This window comes from Balaenoptera acutorostrata, chromosome 20 (assembly GCF_949987535.1).
Source record: "Balaenoptera acutorostrata chromosome 20, mBalAcu1.1, whole genome shotgun sequence".
NCBI lineage: Eukaryota > Metazoa > Chordata > Mammalia > Artiodactyla > Balaenopteridae > Balaenoptera > Balaenoptera acutorostrata.
In genome coordinates, this window is record NC_080083.1 from 3,880,472 (window position 1) to 3,906,997 (window position 26,526).

Genomic DNA, 26,526 nt, shown 5'->3' on the forward strand with positions numbered 1-26,526 from the left:
CTGCAAGCTGTCCTCTAGGGCTGGAGCTTGGGGACCAGAAGGAGAAACGGGGCCCCAGCCACCAAAAGTAAGTGTTAGATGCTGACAGCGAAAACCTGTGGAGAAGCACCTGGTCTCATCCTCCCCGGAAGAAACGAGGGCTGTCTCAGGAGGAACTACTGAGGACATTCACTTTGAACCAATCATCATCTGCCCTCCCCTCGGCCACCCAAAAGCTAAGAAATCCGTTTTATCCAATTAGGACCAAGGTTGCAAGTAAATACAGAGCTTCATCACACGGAGGGCGTTCAAGGACACTGGATACGCGTGTGACATGTAAGCGGCAGGAAGGAAGGAAGTTACTCGTGAGAATACAAAACAGCAGAAAAACGGGGGGCCCAGAGGTGTCAAATTCCTTCTTGATTTTGCCTCTCTCAACCCCAAGTCATCCAGGCTCCCAGAGCCGTGGTCCCCTGGGCGGTGCCGCGGCTGTGCTGACACTCAGCCGCAGGGGCACAGATGCAGGGGTGTGGCCCCCAGTTAACAGAGGTCAAGTCTGCAGGGAGGAGCCGGTCCTGGAGGTAAGACAGCGCCGTCTGACCCCTGCAGCCCCTCTCCAGACGTCCTCAGACGCAGATGCTGAGCTCTTTACCAAATGCACCGAGACCCCACGACCAGTGGTGTGTGTAAGGGATGCACCTAAGTGACGTGGGGACAATGTACTAAAGTTCACCAAGTGGCCCCCGAGCCATTAAAGACTCTGATAAATAATTCCACCATAAAGGCCCCGGAGCTGGAGTAGAAAGCAGAAAGCCATGGGGTCAAGTGTTTCCACAGGAAACAGAAGCTGCAAAGGATGTCTCTAGCAACCACCTGCAATTACTGTGAGCCACAGTGCCCGCTAGACGAGACCACTGGAGTAACTCATAACTGGGTCCCTGAAAGAGTTAAGATGAATTCAAACATGCCATCTAAATATAAAAACGCCTTTTCTTTCCCCTAGTGAGAAAGACATAAGAAGCAGTCCCAAATGGTTGACACTTCTTTTTTTCAACTGTAAAAATTTTAGACACACAGAATTGGTATTTTATGTAGGTAACGAACAGATAATTAAAAGTGCTGTCCTCTGTATCCTCCTTGAGAAAATGAAGCAAATAATAATTCAATTTCATAGATTTTTATGGTCATCAAATGGCATTTTAGCTGTAAAGATTTTTTCCTTTGATCCTCAAAAATATTAGAGAAAATTTCTATGGCCTAAGATGTAAGGGGTGTGTTTTTACTGTAATTGACTATTTCAAAAATAGCCAATTATCTTACTATGCCTTGTTTATTTTATTTTATTTTTTTAATATTTATTTTTGGCTGCTTTGGGTCTTTGTTGCTGCGCGTGGACTTTCTTTAGTTGCCGCGAGTGGGGGCTACTCTTCATTGCGGTGCACGGGCTTCTCATTGCAGTGGCTTCTCTTGCTGCGGAGCACGGGCTCTAAGCATGCGGGCTTCAGTGGTTGTGGCACGTGGGCTCAGTAGTTGTGGCGCACGGGCTTATTTGCTCTGCGGCATGTGGGGATTTCCTGGACCAGGGCTCGAACCCGTGTCCCCTGCATTGGCAGGTGGATTCTTACACTGCACCACCAGGGAAGTCCTGCCTTGTTTATTAAATATGTATTCAGTGTCACCTTCTCTAATATCTGAAGCAACAGAGACAAACAGCAGCTCAGCAAAAAGAAAGGCAACAGGGGCTTCCCTGGTGGTGCAGTGGTTGAGAATCCGCCTGCCAATGCAGGCGACACAGGTTCTAGCCCTGGTCTGGGAAGATCCCACATGCCGCGGAGCAACTGGGCCCATGAGCCACAACTACTGAGCCTGCGCGTCTGGAGTCTGTGCTCCGCAACGAGAGGCTGCGATAGTGAGAGGCCCGCGCACCGCGATGAAGAGTGGCCCCTGCTTGCCACAACCAGAGAAAGCCCTCGCACAGAAACGAAGACCCAACACAGCCAAAAAATAAATAAATTAATTAATTAAAAAAAAAAAAAAAAAGAAAGAAAGGCAACAGCATGAAGCCTGGCGAGCGACACCTTGGGAGGACTGGGTGCGTTTCCCTTCCTTGAGACACAATTGAGCTGCAGTTCATTCAGCCTATGTCGGTCAGCCCTAAGGTGGAAATATATTCTACTCAAAATCATCCTTCATGACCCACCGGAGTCAACCATAAAGTACATGCAAGCTTATATATGTACAAATCTGGAAAATAATGACTAAGTCCACTAAAGTTTGAGAAGCGCTGAGTTAAATTAAAAGAGAAAAGAAAAGAAAAGTCTATATTTAGGTGGCTGGGTGCTCAGAGCATCTGCCTTTGAGACGACTCTCGGCAGAGGGGAGGTGGAGAATTCTACAGGGTTCTGCTTCCCTGCAGGGCGTGTGCCCTTCTGTCTTAACGTCGACTGAATAGGCATGGACTTCTGCTGTGGTTGTGAGGCTGTGAGGCCACACCTTCCCTGGGGGTTGTGTCCTAATGCCTGCTTTGCTTCTCTACCTTATAATGAATCTGTGGTACTGGCACAGAGGGCTGCAGAATTTAAGAAAAGTGAGAGGTCGAGAGCAGACGGGTTACAGCTCAGGGAAGGGGTGTTACGATCTCACACTTCTTTGCCTGGCCTGGTCTCACTGGGGGTGGGTCTACGGGGCAGCTCAAGCTGTCACCCCAGAAGTGCAACTCCTAGAGTTGGTTTTTGCCTACTGACCTTGTATCTGGTGCACTTGCTAAATTCACTTACTAGTTGTCCCAGTTTTTTTGTCAATTCCTTTGAATTTTCCAGGTAAACAATCGTATTTGTCTGTTTCATTTCTTCCTTCCTAATAAGGATGACCTTTGTCTCTTCCTGCTTTGCGGACCAGCAAGTCAGGAGCTCCAGGACAACGGACAGCACTCCACTTCCTCCAGGCGGCCCTCGCAGCTCAGCTGGCAGGCACATTGGCCTCACCCTGCTTCCCAGCTTTCCTTCCTCACTATTCTCCTCCAGGAGCCCTTCACACCAAGTCCAGCCCGCTCATCTGTTTCCATCCTGAAACACGTATTTGCACTCCTGCTCTGCTCCTCTGCTCGCCACGCCCACCCTGCCTGGCAGGTCCTGGCTTGCCTCTCCACCTACCAAAGTCAAGTTGTCCTCCAAGGTCCGCAAGCTCCCTCTAACCTTCGGCCTCACTTTCTCTCATTAATTCTCCACTCCCGTCCTTCTCGTCACCTGATGTCACAGGTCATTCACTCCTCGATGTCTGTACTTCCCACGCCTGGAGGTCATTTCCACTTCTCTAATGTCTATCTGTCCGTCCACCCACCTACCCATCCCTCATTCAGCACCAAGAGATCTGCCACCGCCACGTGTGACGGCGAGCAGGAGTGCTCCGTGACGTCCGGGGTCTCTGTCTGTCCTGTCGTCTGCTGTGTCGCAGCGTTAAAAATCATGCCTGGTGCATATGAGGCCCGCAGGATATTCGTGTTATATACATAATCCTACGCACTGGACACAAACAGATGGAAGACTCAGTCTTTGTCTTGGAAGAGCTCACCACATGGTAGTGGGAGACGCCCAAGGACAGGTGTGTAGTGTGCTGAGTGGTGCAGTGGCAGACACAAGCACAAAGAACAAGAAAGCCACCAAGACCAAACCCCAGCACCCCCTTACTGGAGTGTGGACAGAGCGATCCGTCCGGGGCAGCCCCACTTGGCTGAAGACCTACCTGGGCATGGAAGGGCAAGGCTAGCACAGCTGGCAGGGGGCAGAGAAAGCAGGGCACTTTGGTGGAAAACGCAGCAATTCCACTTAGTGACAATACAACATGAAAGCGTGAAGAAAAAGGAGAACAGAGGGATGAGGCCGGAAGGACTAGGAAGGATCTGACTCTGAAAGGCCTTGTGTGACATAGTAAAGAATTTAAAACACATTTTTCCCCCAGATATGTTTGGAAGACCCCAAAAAGTTTTAAGCCAGACACCAGTGTGATGCTTATCTGCCAGCTGAGTGGAAGATGGATGGAGAGGGGGTGAGCGAGAAGGCAGCTGGGACACTGCTGTAATCACCCGCACAAAACGGAGGATGGTCAAAGGGCAGACGCCAGGGTGGTTCAGGTGGCGGAAAAGACACAATGTGTTGAATAGTCAGATGAAGGGGATAAGAGAAAGAGAAAGTCTAGAATGAGTTCCAGGTGCCTGACTTTAGAACGTAAATCAACAAGCACAGAAGGGAAAAGACAGGTTTGGGAGAGAACATGACGAGCTTACGGAACGTGAGATGCCTCAGGGCGCCCAGAAGAGAATTTCAAAGGGTCCAGGCTTGGAAGAGGAGTCTGGCCTCTGGGCACAGCACTGTGGAGGGCAGCACCTCAGGGGAGGAGTGAGATGGGAAGAGGACCAGTGACAGGGAGCAGACAGGGGAGGGAGGAGCAGAAAGGAGAGCCGGAGGCCCCGTGCCTACTCACCCTTCTGTCCTCAGCTTCAAGACCCCACTCCCTGATGGTCACCCTGACCTCGTGGGTCTGGGTCAGGTTCTCTGTGCTCCCACCTCCCCTGGGCACCCCCCAGCACATGTTCTACCACTACCCCTCCAGTGTCTGGCGTGGGGCCTGTCTGGCTGGCAGGTGTATTCAAAAATTACATTTGTTGAGTGAGCTGTACCTTGGACAGCACTTAGGGTCCTCATGCTTGTGTGCCCCCCTCTCTCCAACGGGATTCCGCGAATGGAGCCCATGTCATTTGCCTCTTCATCACTCTAGCAACCAGCACATTCCCTAAGGGACAACATCCTCCGTAAACGCGTCCTGATAATGACAGGATGAACGAAGCATTCACTAACCTGCCACTGGCTGGACCAACTTAACCATGAAAATGGAAGCATGCACTTTCATTTTCTGAGTTCCCTTATCTGCCAAGTGTTTTGCTTCCTTTTCCCCATCCCTTGAAACGAATCTGAATTTCTTTTTTATGTTATTGCCTGATAAGTATGAAAATATTTGTACTTCAAAGCAGATTTGGAAAAAGATGAAAGTTCTGCAAACAACTCTACGCTCCTCTGGAGTGTCAAACCCGCTCCCCAACAATGCACTTCAGTTTACATGGTTTTATCGATCTTACGTTGTCCCCCCAACAATGCTACGAGATGAACAAGGTAGGAGATACGATCTCACCCTGCACGTGAGGAACTGGTGGTGTGGGAAGAGCCATTCACTGACTTGCCCAGGCTCAGTGAGTGAGAGAACGTTTTTCCTAGACTGCAGTGACCACATGAAGAAGATCTGAAGACTGAGATGTTTTCTATTATGTACAGTTTTTAAAAATTGCTAATTCACTTTTTCCGATCATCAAGTTAAAATCGGATTATACCAAATCTGACTTTTTTCTGAAAAACTGAATGAGTCTTTAAATTCTATAGTGCTTTACAATTTTCAAAAGTCTCACACAGATGTTTTCATTATTTCCTAATATGATGGGATTATATGACTTGCTTGATAAGAAGGTCAACTCCTCTGACATTTACCTTCACTACTTGACTTTGAGTCTGCAGATTCAACATCCTCAGTGGGTTTGCTCACCGGCAAGGTGAGTTCTGCTGTGCGGCAGGTGAGTTCTCGGGTGTGTTCTCTGAGAATGAAAGGGAGCTCTAAGCCCAGGTCCCCCCCGCACAACGATGACCAGAGCCACGACAGTCTGGCCAGGAATGTCCAAACAAGTCAGCTGACCTTATTTATCTTTTCTAATTTAGAAGACATAGAGATATTGAGAGTCACTGAATAAAGAGCTATTTAAAGGGGTCGGTATGACAGCGCCTACCCGCAAACTGACTTAGGTACATCGCGCCTTCCATTTACGCTCTTTCTTCTCTTCGAGGCAAAATAAACAATTGGCATTTGTATGAAACACCCTTAAAAGTAAGGGAATTCTGTGAACATCACAATTGCCGCCGTCACTCCCTTCATGTAGGTGGCATTTGGTCACCACTCAAACTGGACACTGTTGACAGGGAGAGGGGACACCTCCCACAGTTCTGCTGGGACAACGGGTATAAAGCAGGCCCGTCCTGGGTAAGCCAGGAGGAAGGGCCCCTCGACTTCAGCCCACATGCCGGTCCCACTCGTGGCAGAGTGCCGTCCCCGAGCATCTCTGATCATGGCCCTCACCTGGGACGCACTCGCGCAGGCAGCTGCTCTCCTCTTTCTTTCCACCATGTCGGTTCAACCCTGGGTCAGGCTGAAGGGCCAGTGAGTCGATCCCCCTCCCCACTCGTGTCGAGGCCACACACGCAGTCGCCGTGGGTCCCACTGGGAGCTGGTGCTCAGTGTCCTGTCTCTGGCTTGTACCCAGCGACGCCTTCGAAATCCATGATTTGCCGCCTCTACAGAAGTCACTGAGGACGCTCCTCTAATATCATCCAAGTGCCCCTTCTTTCTTACTTTTTAAGAACTAAGAGGCAGAAGTTTGGTCTCCCTGGAGTGGTGTTTTCTTCTCATGGACAGAGAGACTTTTACAGAGAGTTATGTGCAGCTGTTAGGAACTCAGGATGTGGAGTCAAGTGGACGAGGCCAAATGTATTCATCGTACTTGGATCCCCAGTTTTCTCACGTGAGTACTGGGAGGGATTTAAAAGCCTCTACCTCACCGTGCTATAGTGAGAATTAAATACAAATAATGCGTATAATGCTTTTCAATATGATGTAAGTGTGGTTTCACCAGGAAATGTAGAATGACATGTACAGTTCAACCTTATTAACTATGAGAATTTGATAAGCTTTTCTTGTGATCTTACCATTTATCCCCATTCTATTTTCTGTAACCCCGACTTTCTTTACATATTTCTCTACTTTACTAATAGTCTTATGAAGCCTCTAATCCCTTCTGGAATAAAGAATAAAATAAGTAAGCAAGAAGGCACTATCTTCTCCGCCAGCTCTGAACGCTCCCTGCCGTGTTTTTCTAGGAGGGAAGCCTAGGAGCGCAGAGAAGGCAGCCAGGCACGTGCAGACTGCACCGACGGTCCACACAAGCAAAGAGCTCCTTCAGGGGACTCCCCCGGCTCCTCGAGAGCTCTCAGAACGACCAGTCCAGGCATGTGCTTCTTTCCTTCAGGATCGCTATATTACTTTAACTCCCTAGAATAGAATTTAGTTCACTTAAACAAAAATTTTCAAAAAAAACTGCCATCACTTGAAAAAGTTAATGAAAATAAATGTCTACAGTATGTCTGTCAAATGGATGCAACCAAGCTACGGACACAGGCTGTCATCAGCAAAAGACCTTTAAGAATTTCTTCCCCAGATTCACTTCACCGCTGCCCATCCACAGTGGCAGGGATCACACTTCACCTGCCAAACTGTGGACTAAGTCTACGAGGTTGTACAGATTCATACTGGCCCAAAGCAAACGGGACAGTAAACACCAAAAGAGAATTTCAGAGTGAACTGGCCAGGCTTTGGACTTAAGGCCCAAGAGCCGTTATGAATGGGAGAGCCACCAAAGCTGAGAGATAAATGTTAATGGTCATCTACAAGACTTTCTACTATACCCCTATGGCCACTCATTTATAAAACATCTGTGTAGAAGAAAATAATTTACTGAATTATAGTAAACACTAACTGGCACGATATAAAGTCTTCAGTTTTAAAACTGTGATTCTCAATGCAAGATTTTGCCCCAGACTCATAATAGCTCCTTGTACCTATTTAATAAAATACATCCTAACTAGAAAAATAAGTCTGAGTCTAGCTTTTTCAGGCCTATAATTTGCCCTCTAGAAGAGCAATTGAGGTTTATTATCATAAATGAGATTCCGCCTCGGTCATCTGGCAAACAAAAGGTAAGTTACAAGTCTATCAAGACTAATAATCGTACTGTAGCCTCTTCCTTTATCGGAAGGGCACTGCCAACACCAGCCACCAAGGCCGTGATGCTCCTCCCTGCTGGATGTACTGAGAGACTGTGCTTTCCGGGGTGCGAGGAAATGCGCACACTGGGCCAAGTAAGACGAGCTACTAGAAGAATGACGGCCTCTATCTGATGACCATTCCATGCCTAGTGGCTGTTTGCTGGGCTTATCCCGTTTTCCTTGGTCCTAAAGGAGTACGATTTCACTGAGGAAAAAAGCCTGGACAGAAATTCCAAACAAGTAGGAACTCACCTGTGATTTCAGCAGTGGCAGAAGCACCTTTTAGCTTTTGAGATGGCTTACAGGGCTTACATGTGCCCTCTAAAATGACTTTACTCAAATCAAAGTGCTTCTGACACTTTCTAAACATAAAGACAGCAGAGAGCTGCATCAGATCTCAAAAAGGGAAATAAAATATCAGTCAGATATGAGACTTCTGTTCTTAGGTATTTTCATCTGGATCTACTACCCTTTTCAATATTTAGATTCATTTAAGAACTGAATGGCTGAAAGCAGCAAATACTAAAAATTATTTTTACACAGACATCTGACTGCATCTGAATTTGTTTCCTTTATTGTTTTGCTTGATATGTATGATTATTTGATCCACAAGCGTTACGCCAATAAACCTGAAGCTCCATGAGGGCTCCACCGGGACAGGTGGACAGAGGTTTCTCTGACTTAGAGCAGTCGTGCAGTATGAACCACTGGCTCTTTCTATTCTTCTCGGCTTGTGCTGCCTATTGGGACTTTAAAAAATATTTTTAAATGCCGGTTTCGAGGTCTCCAGGAAGTAAAATGTTTAATTATTAACCATTAGTGGTATTAAAATATTTATACGCCTTTTGGTTCCACTTAGTTGAATTTGTTGGAGAGGAGAGTAAGGGATGCAGTGCTTTGCTTGGGGTCTAACAGCGCTCTCAGTTCATCTGAAAACATAAGGCTGCAGACAGAGCTTTCTGCTGAGACCCTGTATGGGTCTGTCTGAAATCACCTGTGTTAATGGAACGTTTTTACCTTTAGCCACTACGAGCAAAACAAGCCCACGTCTCAAAACCGAGTCTAGTAAGGAAATCCATCGCGTCAGTTATTCCCACAGCAAAACCGCCCATCTCAGATCCATTCTAGGCTGCGAGCCCTGCACTTTGGTCAGAGTTGGAGAGCACTACATGTCCCCCTCCCCGTATGTCCCTTTGGGGGCGGGGTGTTCTTTTCACTTTACAACTCAAGGCAAAATACTGGGAAATGATTCAGGACGGACAAGCAAATGAATGTTCTGTAACATGGAGGAGACTGACGTTCATGATTTTACCTGATCTGTCCACGAACCAGAGGTCTGTTCTTTGTCCTGTTCATGTTTGAATCAAATGGAACCTCAAAAAACTGCAAAAAGAAAAGAAAACAAAACAAAACATTATAAATACAGTGTGAAACAATTATCCTCTTCTGCTTTAGTTCTACAGTTTTTTTTCCACAGTAAATTTCATTTTAATTTTGATACTACAAACTCACACTCTTGGTACTCTTTAGAGGAAAATTCTCTGGGAGAGACACATTTTAAAAAAATATATGCACTAATTGTCAGGAACATGCACAGTTCTACTTTTACCCGCTTTGAAAATCACGTGTTAAACACACAGTTGCATTCCTCAAAGCCAGTGTTTCAGGTTTAGAGCGTTAGTGCCGTCCACGATTTCAGAACTTTTCACACATCCCAAAGCCTGTGAATCAACCAAGAACCAGGTGACCACGGGAAATGGGCCACCAGAGCCAAAGCCAGGTCTGAAGGGAGTAAGATGCCAGATGAAACCATACACAAGTGACGGGGATACACCGAGACTAGGGCCACATGCCCCTCTGCCTGGGACAGCTCTCCCGTACACCTGAGACCAGGGTGTCACACGGGTCACTGTCTTATGAACACAGCAAAGTGCCCGTGGGGATGGAGACTTAGGTGGCTTCTAGGTCTGAGGCTGCAGGAAATATTTAGTGTCTGGAGCCTTAGTTTCTTCAGCAGCAAATGAGAACAGGTGCTCTCACCTACTGACGTCGGGCAGCGTGGCACGACCCTGCTGCCAGGCAGGCCGAGAGCTGCCGCTTCTCCCCCACGCCTGCACCGCCCACAAGACTCCCAGCCCCTCACAGACCCGACCCTTCCTGCAAGACTAAGGTCCGGTTTAACTGAAGCCTGAACCTCTGACCTGATGTGATCCCCTCCTCCTTTCAATCCCCATGGCGCCTGCCTGAACCACTTGGAAATGTGGCTGCACCTGAGGTGAAATCGAAATGCTGCAAATACAACAGTCACTTGTCAAGAATGACAGCATTTAAAATGCTGCAAATACAACAGTCACTTGTCAAGAATGACAGCATTTAAAAGGTGACAAGTCTGTTTCTGATTTCACATGATAGCAGTGTCACTCTAGTTGGTAAATGAAAATACAGGTTGTCCATTTTTTGGTTCAAGCTTTTTTTTTAACTTTACTGAGGTCCACTTGATATACAATAAACCGCATGTATTTAAAATATATGATTTGGTGAAGTTCTGACATATGTACACACCCACGAAGCCACCACCACATGAAGACACCGCACGCATCCATCTTCCCAGAAGCTTGGTCATGCCTCCTTGCAGGCCCCTCCCCCACCCTCCCGTCCACACCGCATCCTTAGGCAGACATGGAACTACTCTGTGCCCCTACAGACTATCTGCATTTTCTAGACTTTTACGTAAATGGAATCAAATAATATGCCCTCTCTTTGTCTGCATTTTTTTCACATGGCATAATTATTTTGAGATTCATCCTATTGCTGAGTGTATCAATAGGTCATTCCTTTCTACTGCTAATATTCCATGACATGATAATACCACAATCTGTACATCCATTCACTTGTTGCATATTTGGGTTGTTTCCAGGTTTTGCCTATTACGAAAAAGCTGTGATGAACGTCTGTGTGTAAGTCGCTGCATGAACACATGCTTTTACTTCTCATAGGTAAACACACTGGAGTGAGTCATCGAGGAGATGCATGTTGAAACTACTCAGGAAACTGTTCCACGAAGTGGATTGCCACATTACCTTCCTGCCACCAGAGTATAAGAGGTCCAGTCCCAGAGCCTCCAAGAACTAAGCTCTGGGTCATCTCTTGTGGCAAGGAACTACAGCCGTCCAAGGACAAAGGGCACGCGGACTGGCCAGCAGAAGAAGGTAGTTATAAACACCAGCTACAACCCTGCGACCAGTTGCAGAAACAAGGAATGTAACAGTTCTGAGTATTTTCTCCTTGTTTTACTATAAGTATGTTTGTATATATAAACCACATTTTTTATTTGTCTCCCATTCTCCTACCACTGAATATATGCTAATAGTATTTACTCTCATGCCTCAGTATTGAAGTTACACAGGATCAGCTGGAAGAGAGAACATTCCCCCAGAGATGAATAAAGGGACTTTGCCTCCTCTTTCAGGGAGTGGATCAGTGAATTGCTGGTTGTGAGGGGGAGAATTTCATCATGTTCAGTATACACACAACTTTTTGCCATCGCCTTATCTGGAAGTACGACTGAAGGGTGTATCCGAGCGCCAGGCCGACAAGGGCGAGCTGCGATGGGTCTGCGCCGTGTTGATTTAGCTCACCGGGAACCAGGCTGCCCGGAACGCCCTCTCCCCGCAGCTGTAGCTTAGGGGCAGCCACGGAAGCACGCGTGAGATCTGGAAGGTGGGGATGCAGGAGCGGCCACGCTTACACTTGCAAAACTGGTGTGAGGTCAGGCTCTACTGCGGCTCACACAGGGCGGCTGGGATCCATTGGCTCACCTTGCTGGCCCGGAGCGGCACGGGGCCCGCAGCTGACCCCCGAGCTCGTCCACGTCTCGTGATCCTGGGCCAAGTCTGTGTGCTGTTCCATGGTCAAGTGCATCCTCTCCTGCAGGTCAACCCGCATCATCAAAGGTGCAGGCTTGGAAGCGGCAGGAAACAGACACGTGGTCCAGTTTGTTCTCATTCACTTCTGCTCCTCCTTGCGGATTCCGGGTCACTCCTGCTCTCCTCTGCTTTCCTCAGGCCTGGCACGAGGTACAGGCGCAAGAGGCTTACGGGACTGCATCACATCCATGGTCCCACCAGGCCTAATCGCTTATATCTCTCAAGTGGTTCCGACATCCTGATCAAACCTTAACTGATGCAGGCCTCTTCTCTAATACTTTCAACAGGGCCGCTGTTTAAAAGTAGTTAACTGTTCAGTATGTCCATCTTATGATCTCAATGACAGGCTTCCTGAGATATGTGAATTTCCCATCCTTAATGTTAAAGAGAACTACGCAAATAGGCACTCGATAAATAATTTATTAAATAAACCATCACTGCAAGTAAGTATATTTGTAGACTGAATTACATGTTGAAACGATTTACAATTTATAAGTGTTAAAAAATTCTTTGAATGTGTTCAAGTTACACATAATTAAAATATTCTGTCTGTCACATTCCCTCCCTTCCCCAATATTCAAATACATTCTATAAGTATTTGAAATAATCTTTCCTTCATGACCTATTAATTTAATTTCATTCACTTGAAATTAAATTTCATTAATTTAATTTCAAGTCCAGGACTAATGAGGATTCCAATTACAAATCATGTTATTTAAACGCTGGTAAGGTGTTATCCAGTATAACACAGAAACTCTTGTATAAATAACTATCTTGGCAGTTCTCAAGTCTGTGCGCGCGCACACACACACACACACACTTAGTTCAGGAATTCTAATGAATGGTTTCATCTGGATGAAAAATGATGCTATATTTTCTCTGTTTCTGGCAACTCAGCCATCCAAAGATGGGAACTGAGGTCTAGAACACAGCAACTGAACTGCAGGGTGCCAAAACTTGGCAGTAGCTTCTGACTCCCACGAACGCTCGAATTTATCAGGACAAGTGACACCTGGGTAGAAATACCACGCTGACCAAGACTTCTGGTTCATTCCAGCGAGGGCTAGACAATTCCTCCGAGCTCGTTATGCTGCTTTACGCTGCTTTTCATGCGTTTCCTATAATGCCTTTCAGTTCGGTTCACTGCTTTGGTTTAGCTATTGAAACCACATTCCCAAAACGTAAAGCGGAGGTAATACAGATGAGAAATTTAAACATTTTAGAACATATAGCTGGCTTGATAATCTACTCACATTTTTCCCCTGTGCTTTGCAATTTTTTCATAATGTTATTATCATTTCAGTTGGCTCCAACTACGTCCGAAGCAGAGAAGTAAAACTCCTACAACTTGTGTTGAAAATAAAATACAAATGTTGTCTTACCAACCCTTAGAACACACTGTTCGGCCCGCCTTTTCATATACCCTCGCTGCTTCGAATAACACCCCCAGTGATATGCTTCAGTGAACACACTTGGACAGCCGCTCAGCCCAGGCCTGTCCTCTCGGGCCCTTCCTTTAGAAGGCTCTGGTCATTAGGTCTCAAATGGCCATGTCACCCAGTACTTTACCCCACGCCTGGACACAGTGACTGGTTTACTGAGTGGGTATCTGATTCAAAGAGTCTTTCCTTGGGATTTTACAAACCAAAAGCCCAGGAAGGTTATGTCCTCTCTTCTCTTGGGTTGCCTGTGGCCATGGAACAGGATAAAGGGAAGTGGAGGAGAGGCCCAACACTGATTCCTTGGGTCAAGTTACCTCCAAGGCTCCACCTCCGCCCTTTCCAGTCGAAGCCAACACCTTATGGGTCAGTCCCTCTTAGTTCCAACGTCCCAATACAGGAAAGGCTGTAAGAACTTCAAACATCAGAGCAGTGCATTGCCCAGGAGTGAATAATACTTGCTTTTTCCTTCAGCAAACAACTTATTTTCTGTCTATGTTCATTTCCAAAAGAAATTTTTCTCTCAGCCTCTTTCCCTCATAAAATCCGTTGTTCTTCTGGAATTCTTTTCATTTAAAATTTCCCCTTTAATCCCGGTTCCCCACCCCACCAGCCTCCATCGGTCGACACTCCTCCTAGTTTCTTGCCCCCCAGCTATCCTATGAGCTGCTATATGAGTCAGGCTCTTGGGGCTGCAAATGGTAGAAACACAACCCAAACAACTCAAAGAAAAAATGGGGCTTTCTTTCTTACTACAGGGCTGTGCCTGCTTTTAGGAAGTACTGGGTCCAGTGCCAAATGTGCTGTCATGATGCTGGCTCTCTCCGTCTCTCGCATCTGCTCCGAGTACCCCTGCATGCCGGCGCCTTCCAGGGAGCAGGCAAAATGGCACGGGCAGCCCTAGACTCTCATCCTCCTGGTGACCCTAGCGGAACGTTTACTTCCTGATACCTCCGGAAGGAAAGTCCAGAACCACCATGGCCATGAATCCTCACAGCTAGGTGATGATGCGACTAGCCTGTGACCACGGGGAGGGTGCAGGTGGAGAGACACAGTGACACTGTATCGCCCTCGAATCGTGAGTGTTATTTTCTCGATAGGAAAGAAAAATTCTATTACCAGAAGAAAATGGGAAGATGTTAGGCAGACGGATGCAGTGAAATTATTTCTAACTCACTGTAAAGCTAACGGCCCCAAATCATTTCATCTCACGTCATACCTATAAAATAACTTGCCTACATTACTCCTAGTTTAAGTATCTGAAAGGCATTAATCATTATAAACATAGTAAATAATTTATATTAAGCTTTGTCTCATAATCAGTTCGGGGGATCATTAGTTCTATCTATTTAATAGAGGAGTAAATGGATTACTTTTTTAAAGTAAATGGATTACTTTTTCCTCCTCATAATCACATTAAGATATGGGTCACTATTACACCCATGGGTAAATATTTATTAGATTCCTAATATCAGATTTGTGCTTTTCTATTATACCATGCTTTTATATTAGTAGATAATTATTATTACTCCAGAGAGATGCTGCTCAGATATAAAATATACTTACTAACCCTTCTAACAGATAACAACATACTTACGACACTATTGAATTCTGTGAGCTAAAATGACACAGACACCAAAAGCAGGTCGAAATATAACTTGGCCCAAGTGATGAACTTCCTATTCCTATTTTGATTAATTATACGCTATGCAAAAAGTAGATGTGTTCTAGAGATGTCTGCAAGTCAGGCTCAGGAAATACTGACTTTGATAACGAGGTGCAACTTTTTCTTCCCCTACGCTAAATAATGGGGGCAACGTTCTTCTAAAGACTCAAAGGAAAAACAAACGTGTGAACCCTGTGCGAGTTTGTTTTTCCATCCATCTTCTCAAAGCTGTCAACAAGTGTTTGTCATTCCAGTATGGCTCACAGCCTCCCAGGTCCAAGATAATGTCTCAATCGGTCTCAGACCAAGTTAAAAGGGATGTTAACAAAAATAAATAAATAAAGCACCAGGAGAGGCACCTTATCCAGCAGGGTTCCACATACCATTACTTTCAGCTTACAAATCAGTTAAGATACGCGGTCAGCCATGGCTCTTTGGTTGTTACCAGTGCTCCACTGCCATACCAAGAATAAACAAATTAAGTGAGACGCACTGTTCCCATTGATTTTTCCCCACGAGGTATTTGAAATCAGGTGTGCGTGTGCTCACGTGGTGCTGGGGTAATGTTCTCCTCCAAACATGCTACTCAGGCCGTCGCTCATTAAGCTGTATTTTAAGGCTTCGCCCTAAAAGGTCACCCAGCACTTATCAGAGGCCTGAAGTACCACATCCTGTAAGTAGAAGAAAACTCAGAAAGTTGCATTGGTTTCGACGAGCCTCAGAAATGGTGTTATAGGTCACCCTTTCTCCTGCCAGAGGGAACTCAATTTGTTAACACTGCTTTCTGAAAAGAGATGGAAGGAAAACACAGCAAAATATTTACAAGATCTGGGTAGAGAGATGTGGGGTGAATATTCTTTTTGTATTTTACAATTGTCTATAAAGACCATGTATGTTCTACTTAGGAAAAAAAAAAAGTAATAAAAATTTTTACCTAAATGATACAAATATAAAATCTGGACAGACCTTCGTTAGGTTAACTAATAAAGAATACCTAAACTTATCTAGTAGAAAGCCAATATCAATGGAGCCTTAGTCAATTAGAACCCTTTTTCCCCCCAGAAAGAACCACAGGATAAAATGTTGATCCTAAATATTTCTCAAGGACACCCGTTTCCCTCCATCCTTGGTGCCACTCCTTTAACTCAGTCGACCGTTTTATTTTGCCTAGATTACAGCAGCCTCCCAACACTTCCTATCTGCAGTATTGATTACCCCTGTCAATTTCTCACACAGCAGCCAACGCGAGCTTTTCAGGTACAGACCTGGTCATGTTAGTTCCCAGCCTAAAACTCTCCATGGCTACCCGCTGCCCAGGGAGTAAAGTCCAGGCACTCACGTGGCACAGAAAGCCCTTCACAGAAGCTCCGGCCCCTTTACGTCCCAGGGCCTCATCTTCTCTCGCCCCTGACTGCTCTCCTCTAAGGGTCTGAACCTCCTGACAGGTCCTCGGGGGCAGTCTGCCGTCAGTCCTTCCTACAGCCTCCCCTGCCCGCAGGGACCCTTCGCGGTAGCTGTGCCGCATCCATCATCAGCGCAGAGCTGACTTACTGGTCTGCCCTACATTCTGCTCCTCTGTGTGTGCCTCGGCAGTGGAGCTCTGCCCGGACGACCACCGACAGGACAAGAGGATTCACTGCAAGTGCAGAGTCACCAGTTTCAAAGGCGGCTCGTACCACTCCCTGGCGAGCCCCCTCGACCTCTCTAGCCCACGGGCTCTGCTCCTCTTCACGGGAGGGTGGGGGGCGAGTTCAATCCGGTGCCACCTCCTCCTTCCCTCCACCTGGGCTGGCGACCCTGTTCCCTGCCACCTCCTATGAAACCTAGCCCATCAAGCACCCCTCTTCCCCACAGCATGGTGTCTTGTAGCTGGATCTTTCCCACCCCTACCTCGACATGCTTAGTTCTCCCCCAAGCCCACACGTCTGCCGGTGTCGCCAGCGGACTTGAGCACAAGGTTAGCATGTGGAAAAGAGAGGCCGAGGTCTCTGCCCCTACCGCACATGAAGGTCGGGGCCCTCATCTCAGCCAGCACGGTCCACGGCAGGAGGTGTCCGGCGCGAAGCTAAGGACCCTCCAGAAATCTTGCAATAAGCTCCAAGGGATTTCTATTCTAACAGCTGCCAAGGACCATAATTCCATCTTTGCAAAAATCATTTTTAAAATAGTTAATTCTGAAGGCCAGTTTTGAAGAACAATAAATAAATGCATTAAAGTCCACTAAAGGCGACTAATATGAACAGACTATTTAGATTGAGAATTTTTTTTTTAAACCCAACTTTTTAAAACTTGGGTCTCACAGATTAAAGGAACCTTTCCTCAACTAGTGCTACTTCATCCTAATCTAATGGGGACAAAAGACTAGCAAATTAATAAAGTCTTGTGGATCCCTCTACAACTATAAAAAAACAGGCATGCTTACTGAAACCATTAATGGTGATAAACTATCAATAATATGACAAGTCTGACCTCTGAAACAGTTCCCTAAAATACTACAAAGAGTTTAAATGCCACCATTAAAAAAAAAATAGAACATGAACATTTTAAAAGGCAAGAAATAAGTAAAATCACCTTTATCTAGGATCCATGGCAGAAGAACGATACGATACTCAAAAAGAAAAGGTTATACCACAAGGTGAGCAATAAAACTGGCAAATCGACAGAGATTCAGCTGCTGCTCTGATACACATCTGGTCCCATCGGGGCGGGGGTGGGAGCTATAGAAATCATTAAGCCATCGGAGACATTCCAAAGAAACTGTAGAATTCTGAACTATAAAGCAAAGGAAGCACACTTAATCCCTCAGGGGTTGCAGTATGTATTTCAACTGGGTGATTTCCTCCCTCGTGAGGACACGGCGGCGATACACCAAAACCTGGAGTGACACAAAACCTCCCCCGTCCGCATGTGGCCCGGAGCCAGCCTGAGCCGGCACCCCGGCCCCTGTTGGTTTAATCGTCGCGTTACTCTACACACCCAGGAGGGGGCGGCAGAGAGGAGGAGGCTGGGGGAATCGGGGAAAAATGTCTCACTCGTTCTGCCGATCAGAGAATATATACCTTAAAAATATAGTTTCGCAGGCCTTCTGTAAATGTTCAATAACGTGTTGGAAGATTAACACATTTCTTCTAAGATTACGGTTTATTTTTTGAACTTCAGATCCTATACGGCTGCAAAGGGAAATGATTCGGCTTCTGAGGAGACACCAACTACCTACTTACTATGTTATCGTCCGCAAAGTGACTCGAAACCGCTCTTTAATGACCCCATTCCCTTCTGTCTCTGAGATTCTGTGATGGGGGTACAATTATAGTGCATTTCAACTTTAGTAAAATTTTTCTGCTGCCTATTTTCCCCTACAATCCTCAAACAGTCTCTTGCCAATTACCTAAAATTATTTTTAATTAACCTTTTGAAAGTCTTCATGCTGAAAGCAGGTATATTACAAAATGAGCTTCTTTAGGAACTTAAGTGAAAAAGTAAAGAAACTGGAATGGTGAATAAAAACAATGACTATTACATCAAAATAATAATAAATAAATAATAATGGAAATAATACTTGAATCAAAAAATAAAATAGCACATAAAATATATTGGGGCATTTTCAAAGGCTTAAGAAGGGGACACAGGTGTTTTATAAGTAGTCATTAAGTGGAATACTTCTGACAGCCTTTTATAAGTGTTTCTCTTCCTATATTCCCACTGCTTTCCTTTCAACCTGATTACTGGACATGCCTTGATTCTGTGTCTGATATATTCAAAATATATAGCTGAGCATAGAGTTGGGCCTACAGAGAAGGGCCTACAGTTCCTTCACTGAAACACAGGAAACGGCGGAAAATTCTTTTGGTAGGGCAAGAAATTTGTCATGGCCAAGGGAAGGATACTGAGAAATTTCCCAGAACCGAGAAAAGTTTAAGTATGTAACTTCTTTCCTGAGAAGCCAAACAAAAACCTGTGACATGTTATAAGCATGGTTACCGTGTTCTGAGAGTGTAACACGTGCATTGACCACCTTACAGAATGATGCCGAAATAACACAGTGGTTGATCCACGGAAGAAAAGCTTTCCATCCACACACAAAATATTTTCAGTCTTCCTGTTAAAAGCAAACCGGGAAGAAATGTTTCCTTTTCTAAGATATGTGGATAAAAATTCCAAATTACTTGGAGTTTCTAGGAAAGAAAAGATATAATAGGGTTCTGATGTTCACTTTGAGTTTTTCAATGGAAACTTTTTTAAAGTTTTAAATTTAATTAATTAAAAATGGCATAGGGCTTCCCTGGTGGCACAGTGGTTGAGAATCTGCTTGCCAATGCAGGGGACACGGGTTCGAGCCCTGGTCTGGGAAGATCCCACATGCCGCGGAGCAACAGGGCCCGTGAGCCACAACTACTGAGCCTGCGCGTCTGGAGCCTGTGCTCCGCAACAACAGAGGCCGCGACAGTGAGAGGCCCGTGCACCGCGATGAAGAGTGGCCCCCGCTTGCCACAACCAGAGAAAGCCCTCGCACAGAAACAGAGACCCAACACAGCCATAAATAAATAAATAAATAAAATTTAAAAAAAAATGGCATAAAGAGAACTTGAATATTTCTAACTTTTCTGTCAAATATCAATATAATCCCAGAAGGCAGGCAAACATTTAAAAATGCCTATGAATTACAGTAATTGATATGTGACTGTGAACTTATTAGTATGATTATGCAGCTTAGGTGAATGGCTAAGCTATTTATTTGGTCATCAAATCCCAGTACTTAAAGAATTGCAACCGATTACATGTCCATGTAGTTTGTCAGCATCACAGATTTTTTTGCCTCAGAGGCAATTCTTAGAATATATATGATTTTCTGTGTTTGCACAACTATCCGTGTAAAGTAGCAATCTAGTTTTCTAATAAATATGAGTTAAACGGAGAGCATTAATGTCTTAATGAAATACTTCCAAACAGAAAAGGTTTTAATTTTAACGACCACCTTTACCAGTTTTAATTTTTTTTTTTTTTTTTAATTTTAATTTTTTTGGCCGCGCCTCACGGCTTGCAGGATCTCAGTTCCCCGACCAGGGATCAAACCCAAGCCCCCAGCAGTGGAAGCCCGGAGTCCTGACCACTGGACCGCCAGGGAATTCCCCTCCAGTTTCCTTTTAAGTACACGCTAATGGGAGGGCAGGCTTTCTACGAGATGCAAGCGCTCCCTTTCTCACTGTTGGTGACAGGAGACAGTGAAAGCAGCAGAAGGAAGCCCCACCCTGAGGATGGGTAAAAAAGCAAATGGGGAGGAGCTGACACCAGGCTAAGCTCTAAGCGGTACCCAGAGTCACAGTTTACGGATAAAACGTGTAAGAGCTTATTTGAGTGCACGTCTAATCAGAGATCTTACTTTTAGCAATACCAAGTGGACCACCGTTCTCCTATATTTAAAAAAAACCTTCCAGATCATGTACTAGTCTCTCTTCTGTGAAGCAGAGAAACCCTGAATTTATGTGCCAGGAAAACAGTGAGTAACTACCACTCCCACAAGCGCCACAGCAAACAGAAAGGCAAATAGACTTTTACAATTAAATCTGTAACGATGAAAAACAATGTTGCGTAATGAATGTCTTTATAAAAACACAGTCTGCCGAAGTACCTAACCATTAAGACATTTGTTTCAGTTTATCTGTTGACAGTGACTTTTATTCCATAACAAGAGGTGACTAAAATACTTCTCATTCTTTAAAAGGCAGTCTTTACAAGTATAATACAAATTAATAAGACAAGTCACACTGGGAAGAGGGGTTTGGGACTTTGTCAACTGATCTTTAACAGATAAATCAGCACTATAACTTATAATTAGGCTTAAAAATCCCAGACAATATCCACGTATGTATTCTTGAAAGAAAATATGAGGAACAGCAATAAAGAAGAGTCTAGTTTATACTAGTATAATTTTTCAAAATGATAGCTCTTATAATTAAATATATTTGAGAATATGTACCTTAAAATATATAAATTAGAATATATACCTCATTTTATTTATCATTTATCATAATGTGATGGCTTAAAAATTAATTCTATTAAAAGTTTTTTTAAAAAGAAAATTACCACCACAACTCAAGATTTTTAAAGCTATGCAACCAAGAAATCAGATGTAACATTGCAATTAAATGAACAGGCTAGGCTCGCTGAAGATTTACTGACCATGTATATTACACGATATTTAACAATCTAAATTTTGTATTGCTTCATAACAAGTCAATGAGATTACTATTAAGAATATAAAATGCCTGAAATTAAAAACAAACACAGGAATATGAAAATAAGAATATATTATTTCAATATCATTTACAAAAGAAAAAGAAAACGTTCTTATGAAGGGGCAGTAAGGAACTCTAAATTTAATGAGTTTAGTTCGTTTCTAATAAATTCCACTTCTGGAGCTACATATTAAGGAAATGATCTAGAAGTATAGGAGAAGACTACACGATAAAAATTTAAAACGTCTGCTGCAGGGTTGCTTTTAACAGATAAACACTGGAAGAGCACTAAAGGAACGGTTACAATGTGGGAATAAGACACCTTGATGGAACACCAGGCAGTCATTAAAGATGGTAATTAAGACTCTAATAATCTGGGGAAATGCTTCAAACACTAATAATATAGTTTATGGTTTATAATTTGTTCAGAGTGGTGGGTCTATGGATTTTTGCTCTCTTTTCCAAATTTTGTTTTATTATAATAATGAGAAAAATAATAAGCACAAAGAGTAACTTATACAGATAGACGTGGCTACATTTAAAGAAAGATTTGCAGATGGTTTGGGAATATTTTAAAAAATTAAATGTTACATTACATTTTCCAAAGCACATTAAACCTTTTAGGTTTTCCAAAACACATTGGAAATGTAAAAGTTTCATCACAAACGCTTTTGAAGGTTAGTTTGAGGGAGAAAGGCCCTTATAAATATGGCAGGTCAGGCGGACTTAAGGGAAGAGGCTTCTTTTAGAAAAGGTTTCTTCACTTTTAAGAAGTCCTCAAACCTATATTTTCCATAGCTTTATTTGTTTATTCATGGCTGTAGCTCGCAAAGGCCGTATTTCTCAGAAGTTCTGTTTTATTTTTACTATCAGAGCATACTCTGATTTGCTCAAGAATTTACAGACATTTAGTCCAGCAAGCTTAGGACTACCAGCCGAAACCATTTCTGATACTAAATATTGGAGGCGACAGAGGGATTCTTCCAGGTAGAAGGCCTCAAGTGTGCACACCTGTAGTTTTTCCACTTTGAGCTGCGATGCTGATGAACAGAATATCTAAGTTTGCAATCACTATGCAATTTTATTTTATTTTACTGCCAAAAAATCCGCTGACTTAATTAGACATTACAAAAACATATAGCTAGGTTATTTCATTTGAAACTGTCTTATGAAAGCTTAAATAATAAAATTGTAAAACCTTTTATTTTGATCAGCTTTTTACTTGAAAAACAGTGCACATTCTCAGCTACGGATTTAGTAATGAAGGAAATATATCTCCTATGAGGTGACCAGCAAATTTGCTATGCATAAAGTAATTGATGGATCCTGGCTAATGTCGTGAGGGTTCATTCAAATGTTAGCTTCTCATGATAACCAGTCACAACTTGAAGCAGGTGAAAATCTATAGTTAGTTTCACGACGGAATGAATGTAACGGACAAGCAAACACAGAAGAGCAATGGGAAAATGCCTTCTTAATACTGATGAGGCTACAGCAATGCACTGACTTATTCTGAACAAATCAGGAATAACTTACGCTATTAGCTATGACTCACCGAGGGTTTACTATTCCCACGCCTGAGCTCAGTGTTTTGTGTATTAAGCCTTATCTCCTGTAGGTGGGTATTACCATTATCTTCACTTGAAAGTCGAGATAGCTGAGACCCAGACAAGTAATTCACCAGGGTCGTAAGGCTTGGATTTGAACCCGGGCTGCCCGAGTGCCTGTGCTCAGTCATGGCCCCACACGCCAGCCGGCACAGGCAGCTTGAGCGGGAGACACGGCTGGGATGCGGATGCTCTGAGGGGCCGTGAGACGGAGACCTCGGCCCCGGATCAGAGTCCAGCTCGGGAGATACGACACTTAACTTATAAGATAATAAGAGGCAGCACGATATGATTCACAGAGATGCAGACGATAACTGCCAAAAATAAGGTTCAGAGGAAGGAAAGACGATGAGTCTCAGAACTGGTACATTTGAAATCTGGCCCTCCAGGCACTGGGGTACAAGACTCCTGAGAACTTCTAGCAAAAGTCTGTGTTTACTTGTGCAGCTAGCGCTTAAGAATTGGTAGGGCTAACCCTTCACAAGTAAGAAATACAAACTTAAAAACCACTTCCTGCCACCAACATAGCAGTTACCATTAGGGGTATAATAATATAAAGAATATGTTTCAAATGATTTTATTCTTTTCCAAAAGAACCACTGACATGCTTAACTGCAATAGAAACACAAAGTATTGGACACAATTCCAATATCCAACAATATGGGCTTAGTTAATGTAAATTTTGCTTTATTTGTATAATGGCATAATATACAAAATGTTTAAAGCCTTTTAAAAGCAAATGATATTGAGTGACTTGGGAAGTTCATGATTTGGTATTAAGAGAAGAAAATAAAATTATGACATGCCATATACAGTATAGTGCTTATCTGTGTATGTGTATTGAAAAAGCTTGGACGAGAGCTATAAACCAATATATTATAACTGAGGGATGCTGTTCCCTCTCTAAGGAAATTTTATTCATGTGTGTCCCTTTAATGATCATCACTGTATGAAATATTTGAAAGAATACTTCAAGAACATTTTGGTATTAAAGAGCTCTGATAACAATCACAAAACTGTAACTGTAAATCTGCATGGAGAAAAAAAACATAGAAATATAAGCAATTTGTCTAAGGGCATGCTGATGAATCTCGATATAAACTGCATTTGACAACTGAAAATAGCAGTGATTTCCCGATACCGAATTGAAGAGATCCCCACTCCACCCCAGCCCCCGGAATGTCAGGACTCAAATCCCTCTGTCCTTCTGACACCCCAGATAGTGTGCTTTCCAGGCTATCTTAATGCTCTTTATTTTTTCTCCATTCACCCATTTATTTTAAAGGGATTTGTTTTAGAAAGTTCTTACAGTCTGTAGATAAGCATGCGTCAGAATCCTAACCACAGTCTTTTAACACTACCCTTAAGATTTTCTGTATTAAAACATTAAATAGGGCTTCCCTGGTGGCGCAGTGGTTGAGAATCTGCCTGCCAATGCAGGGGACACGGGTTCGAGCCCTGGTCTGGGAAGATCCCACATGCCACGGAGCAACTGGGCCCGTGAGCCACAATTACTGAGCCTGCGCGTCTGGAGCCTGTGCTCCGCAACAAGAGAGGCCGCGATGGTGAGAGGCCCGCGCACCGCGATGAAGAGTGGTCCCCACTTGCCACAACTAGAGAAAGCCCTCGCACAGAAACGAAGACCCAATACAGTCATAAATAAATAAATAAAAGAACGTGAATTAAAAAAAAAAACACATTAAATATATAATAACTCATAGGGAGAATTATTTTTATTCTCCTTATCTTTGTTCAGTGTTTTAAAAGAAGTGTAAATATTTGTTTACTTTCACTTTATATACATTCATTTCCAAAAGGAAAATTACTAGGTTAAAAGCTATAAACACTTTTGGATCTACCACTCAGACATATACATATTGTATTCACTATAATAATCTAATATTTGTTGCATAACACTCACAAACTTACCGTGTCATTAAATGCTATTTGGAAATGTGACTTTTATGATATTCACAGTATGCCATTATATGGATAAAACATAATTTAACGGAGCCCATTTTTGTATGTTGAAATTATGTCTAACGAATTTTAATACATAAAATACATGCACATATTTTGATAATTTAAAACATTTCTAGAAATGGAATTGCTGGGTTGAAGGGAATGTACATTTTTAACAATTTTAAACTATACTTCCAAAATTTCCCTCCAGAAAGATTGTCCCAATTTACATTCTCAACAGCCTGAGAGAGCCTGCCTTCCAGCATCCTTGCCAGCATTAGGTAAAACAATTTAAAAAAAAAAAGAAAAAAAAAACAAAACAAACCTAAAACATCTTTACTCATTTAATTTCTCATTGATTTAAAAAAGATTTCTCATTGACTTAAAAAAAGATTTCAACATAGGATGTAAACTAAAACTTACAACTTTACAAAAAGTCTTAAGTTAATAAAGCATCGATTGTTAAAATGAAGTCATCAGCACATGCAAATATCTGTATGAACAGACTACAGTCATGCATGTTTTTCTCTGTCTCCTTTCACTGTAATTAATTCCTAACACTGTGAGTCAAGGTAGAGTTCTTGTTCTGCTAACCTCATAAATAAGATAATCGCAAAAAAGAACACCCCAGCAAAAAATGTATTTTGGAGGAGGAGAGTCACTCTAAGTTTTGACATGCACATATCAAGAAAACAAATAAGTACAGCATTCAAACAACCAAAGTCTCAAGTGGGCTTTACGGTGAGAAATTTCCTATAACATCAGTGTGGTGCAGCCAAGCCAACAGCAAAAAAGGGGGTTAAGCAAACTGGTAATGAATGAAAGCAAATCTAGACTTTTGGGTTAGTAGCAAGAAAAACATCTAAAAAAAGGTATATATAATTACCCAGCTTTTCCTTAAAAGGATGCTTATTACTCAGAGATCAAGTGAATAAGTCACTCCTCATTTTTCTGTCATCTCTGAGAAAGAAAATGATGCACACAAATTAATTTTCTAGATTAATGAAGTAATTTTCTAGATTAATGAAGTAATTTTCTATTTTGAATAGCCAAATATTTATAAAATTAAAATCAGTTTTTGATGGAAATGTTTCTAAAATTTCTCCTATTTCTGAGCTTGCAGAACAATTTACTGAGCCTCATCTGACCTTGTTTGCAATGACTCAGGATGCTTGCCTTCTCAAGAGATTGCTCGAACTCCTAAGCGTTTAAAAATAAATCACCTTTATTTTTCTTTGTTTTGTTTTACGCCAGCGTTTTCTTCCTCTTTACCTTCATCTCTAATCCTTATTACTTTTAATTTTCTGTCATTACTTAAAAAAAAAGAAAAAAAAAAGGCTAGACGGGGGTGGGGGTGGGGGGGTGGTAAGAGAGGACAACCAACCAAACTCCTTGATTAAATGCAATCATCAAAGGCAGTGCTTTTAGGGTGTTTGTCCCTCAATCTCTATTCCAAGCCCTCTACTGTGCAAATGCCTTTGCTTCTCTAGGTTTGAAAAAGATTTCAACTGGAAGACAGAGGTGTGACTGACTTGCTAACTGTTTCAATATGGTTGAAATGGGTGAAGGTGGTCTAACAGTACAAATGTCCAGTTATGAAAAAAATAAATCTGGTGATGTGGTGTACAGCATGGTAACTATAGTTAATAACACTGTATGTATATTTAACAGTTGCTAAGAGAGTAGATCTTAAAAATTCTCATCACAAGAAAACCAAATTTGTAACTGTATGGTGATCATTTCATAATATATATAAATAGCAAATCGTTATGTTGTACACCTGAAACTAATATAA

General features: G+C 43.2%; 1 protein-coding gene across 2 annotated transcripts in view; it reads right to left on the reverse strand.

The window, feature by feature from the left end:
* LOC103013334 (protoheme IX farnesyltransferase, mitochondrial) overlaps positions 1–26,526 on the reverse strand; it is a 110,551-nt gene that overhangs the window by 27,560 nt on the left and 56,465 nt on the right. For both annotated transcript variants that reach the window (XM_007175295.2, XM_057535566.1), the window contains one exon: positions 9,208–9,278. In XM_007175295.2, the coding sequence (XP_007175357.2) occupies positions 9,208–9,278 (71 nt within the window). The remainder of the gene's footprint in view (positions 1–9,207; positions 9,279–26,526) is intronic.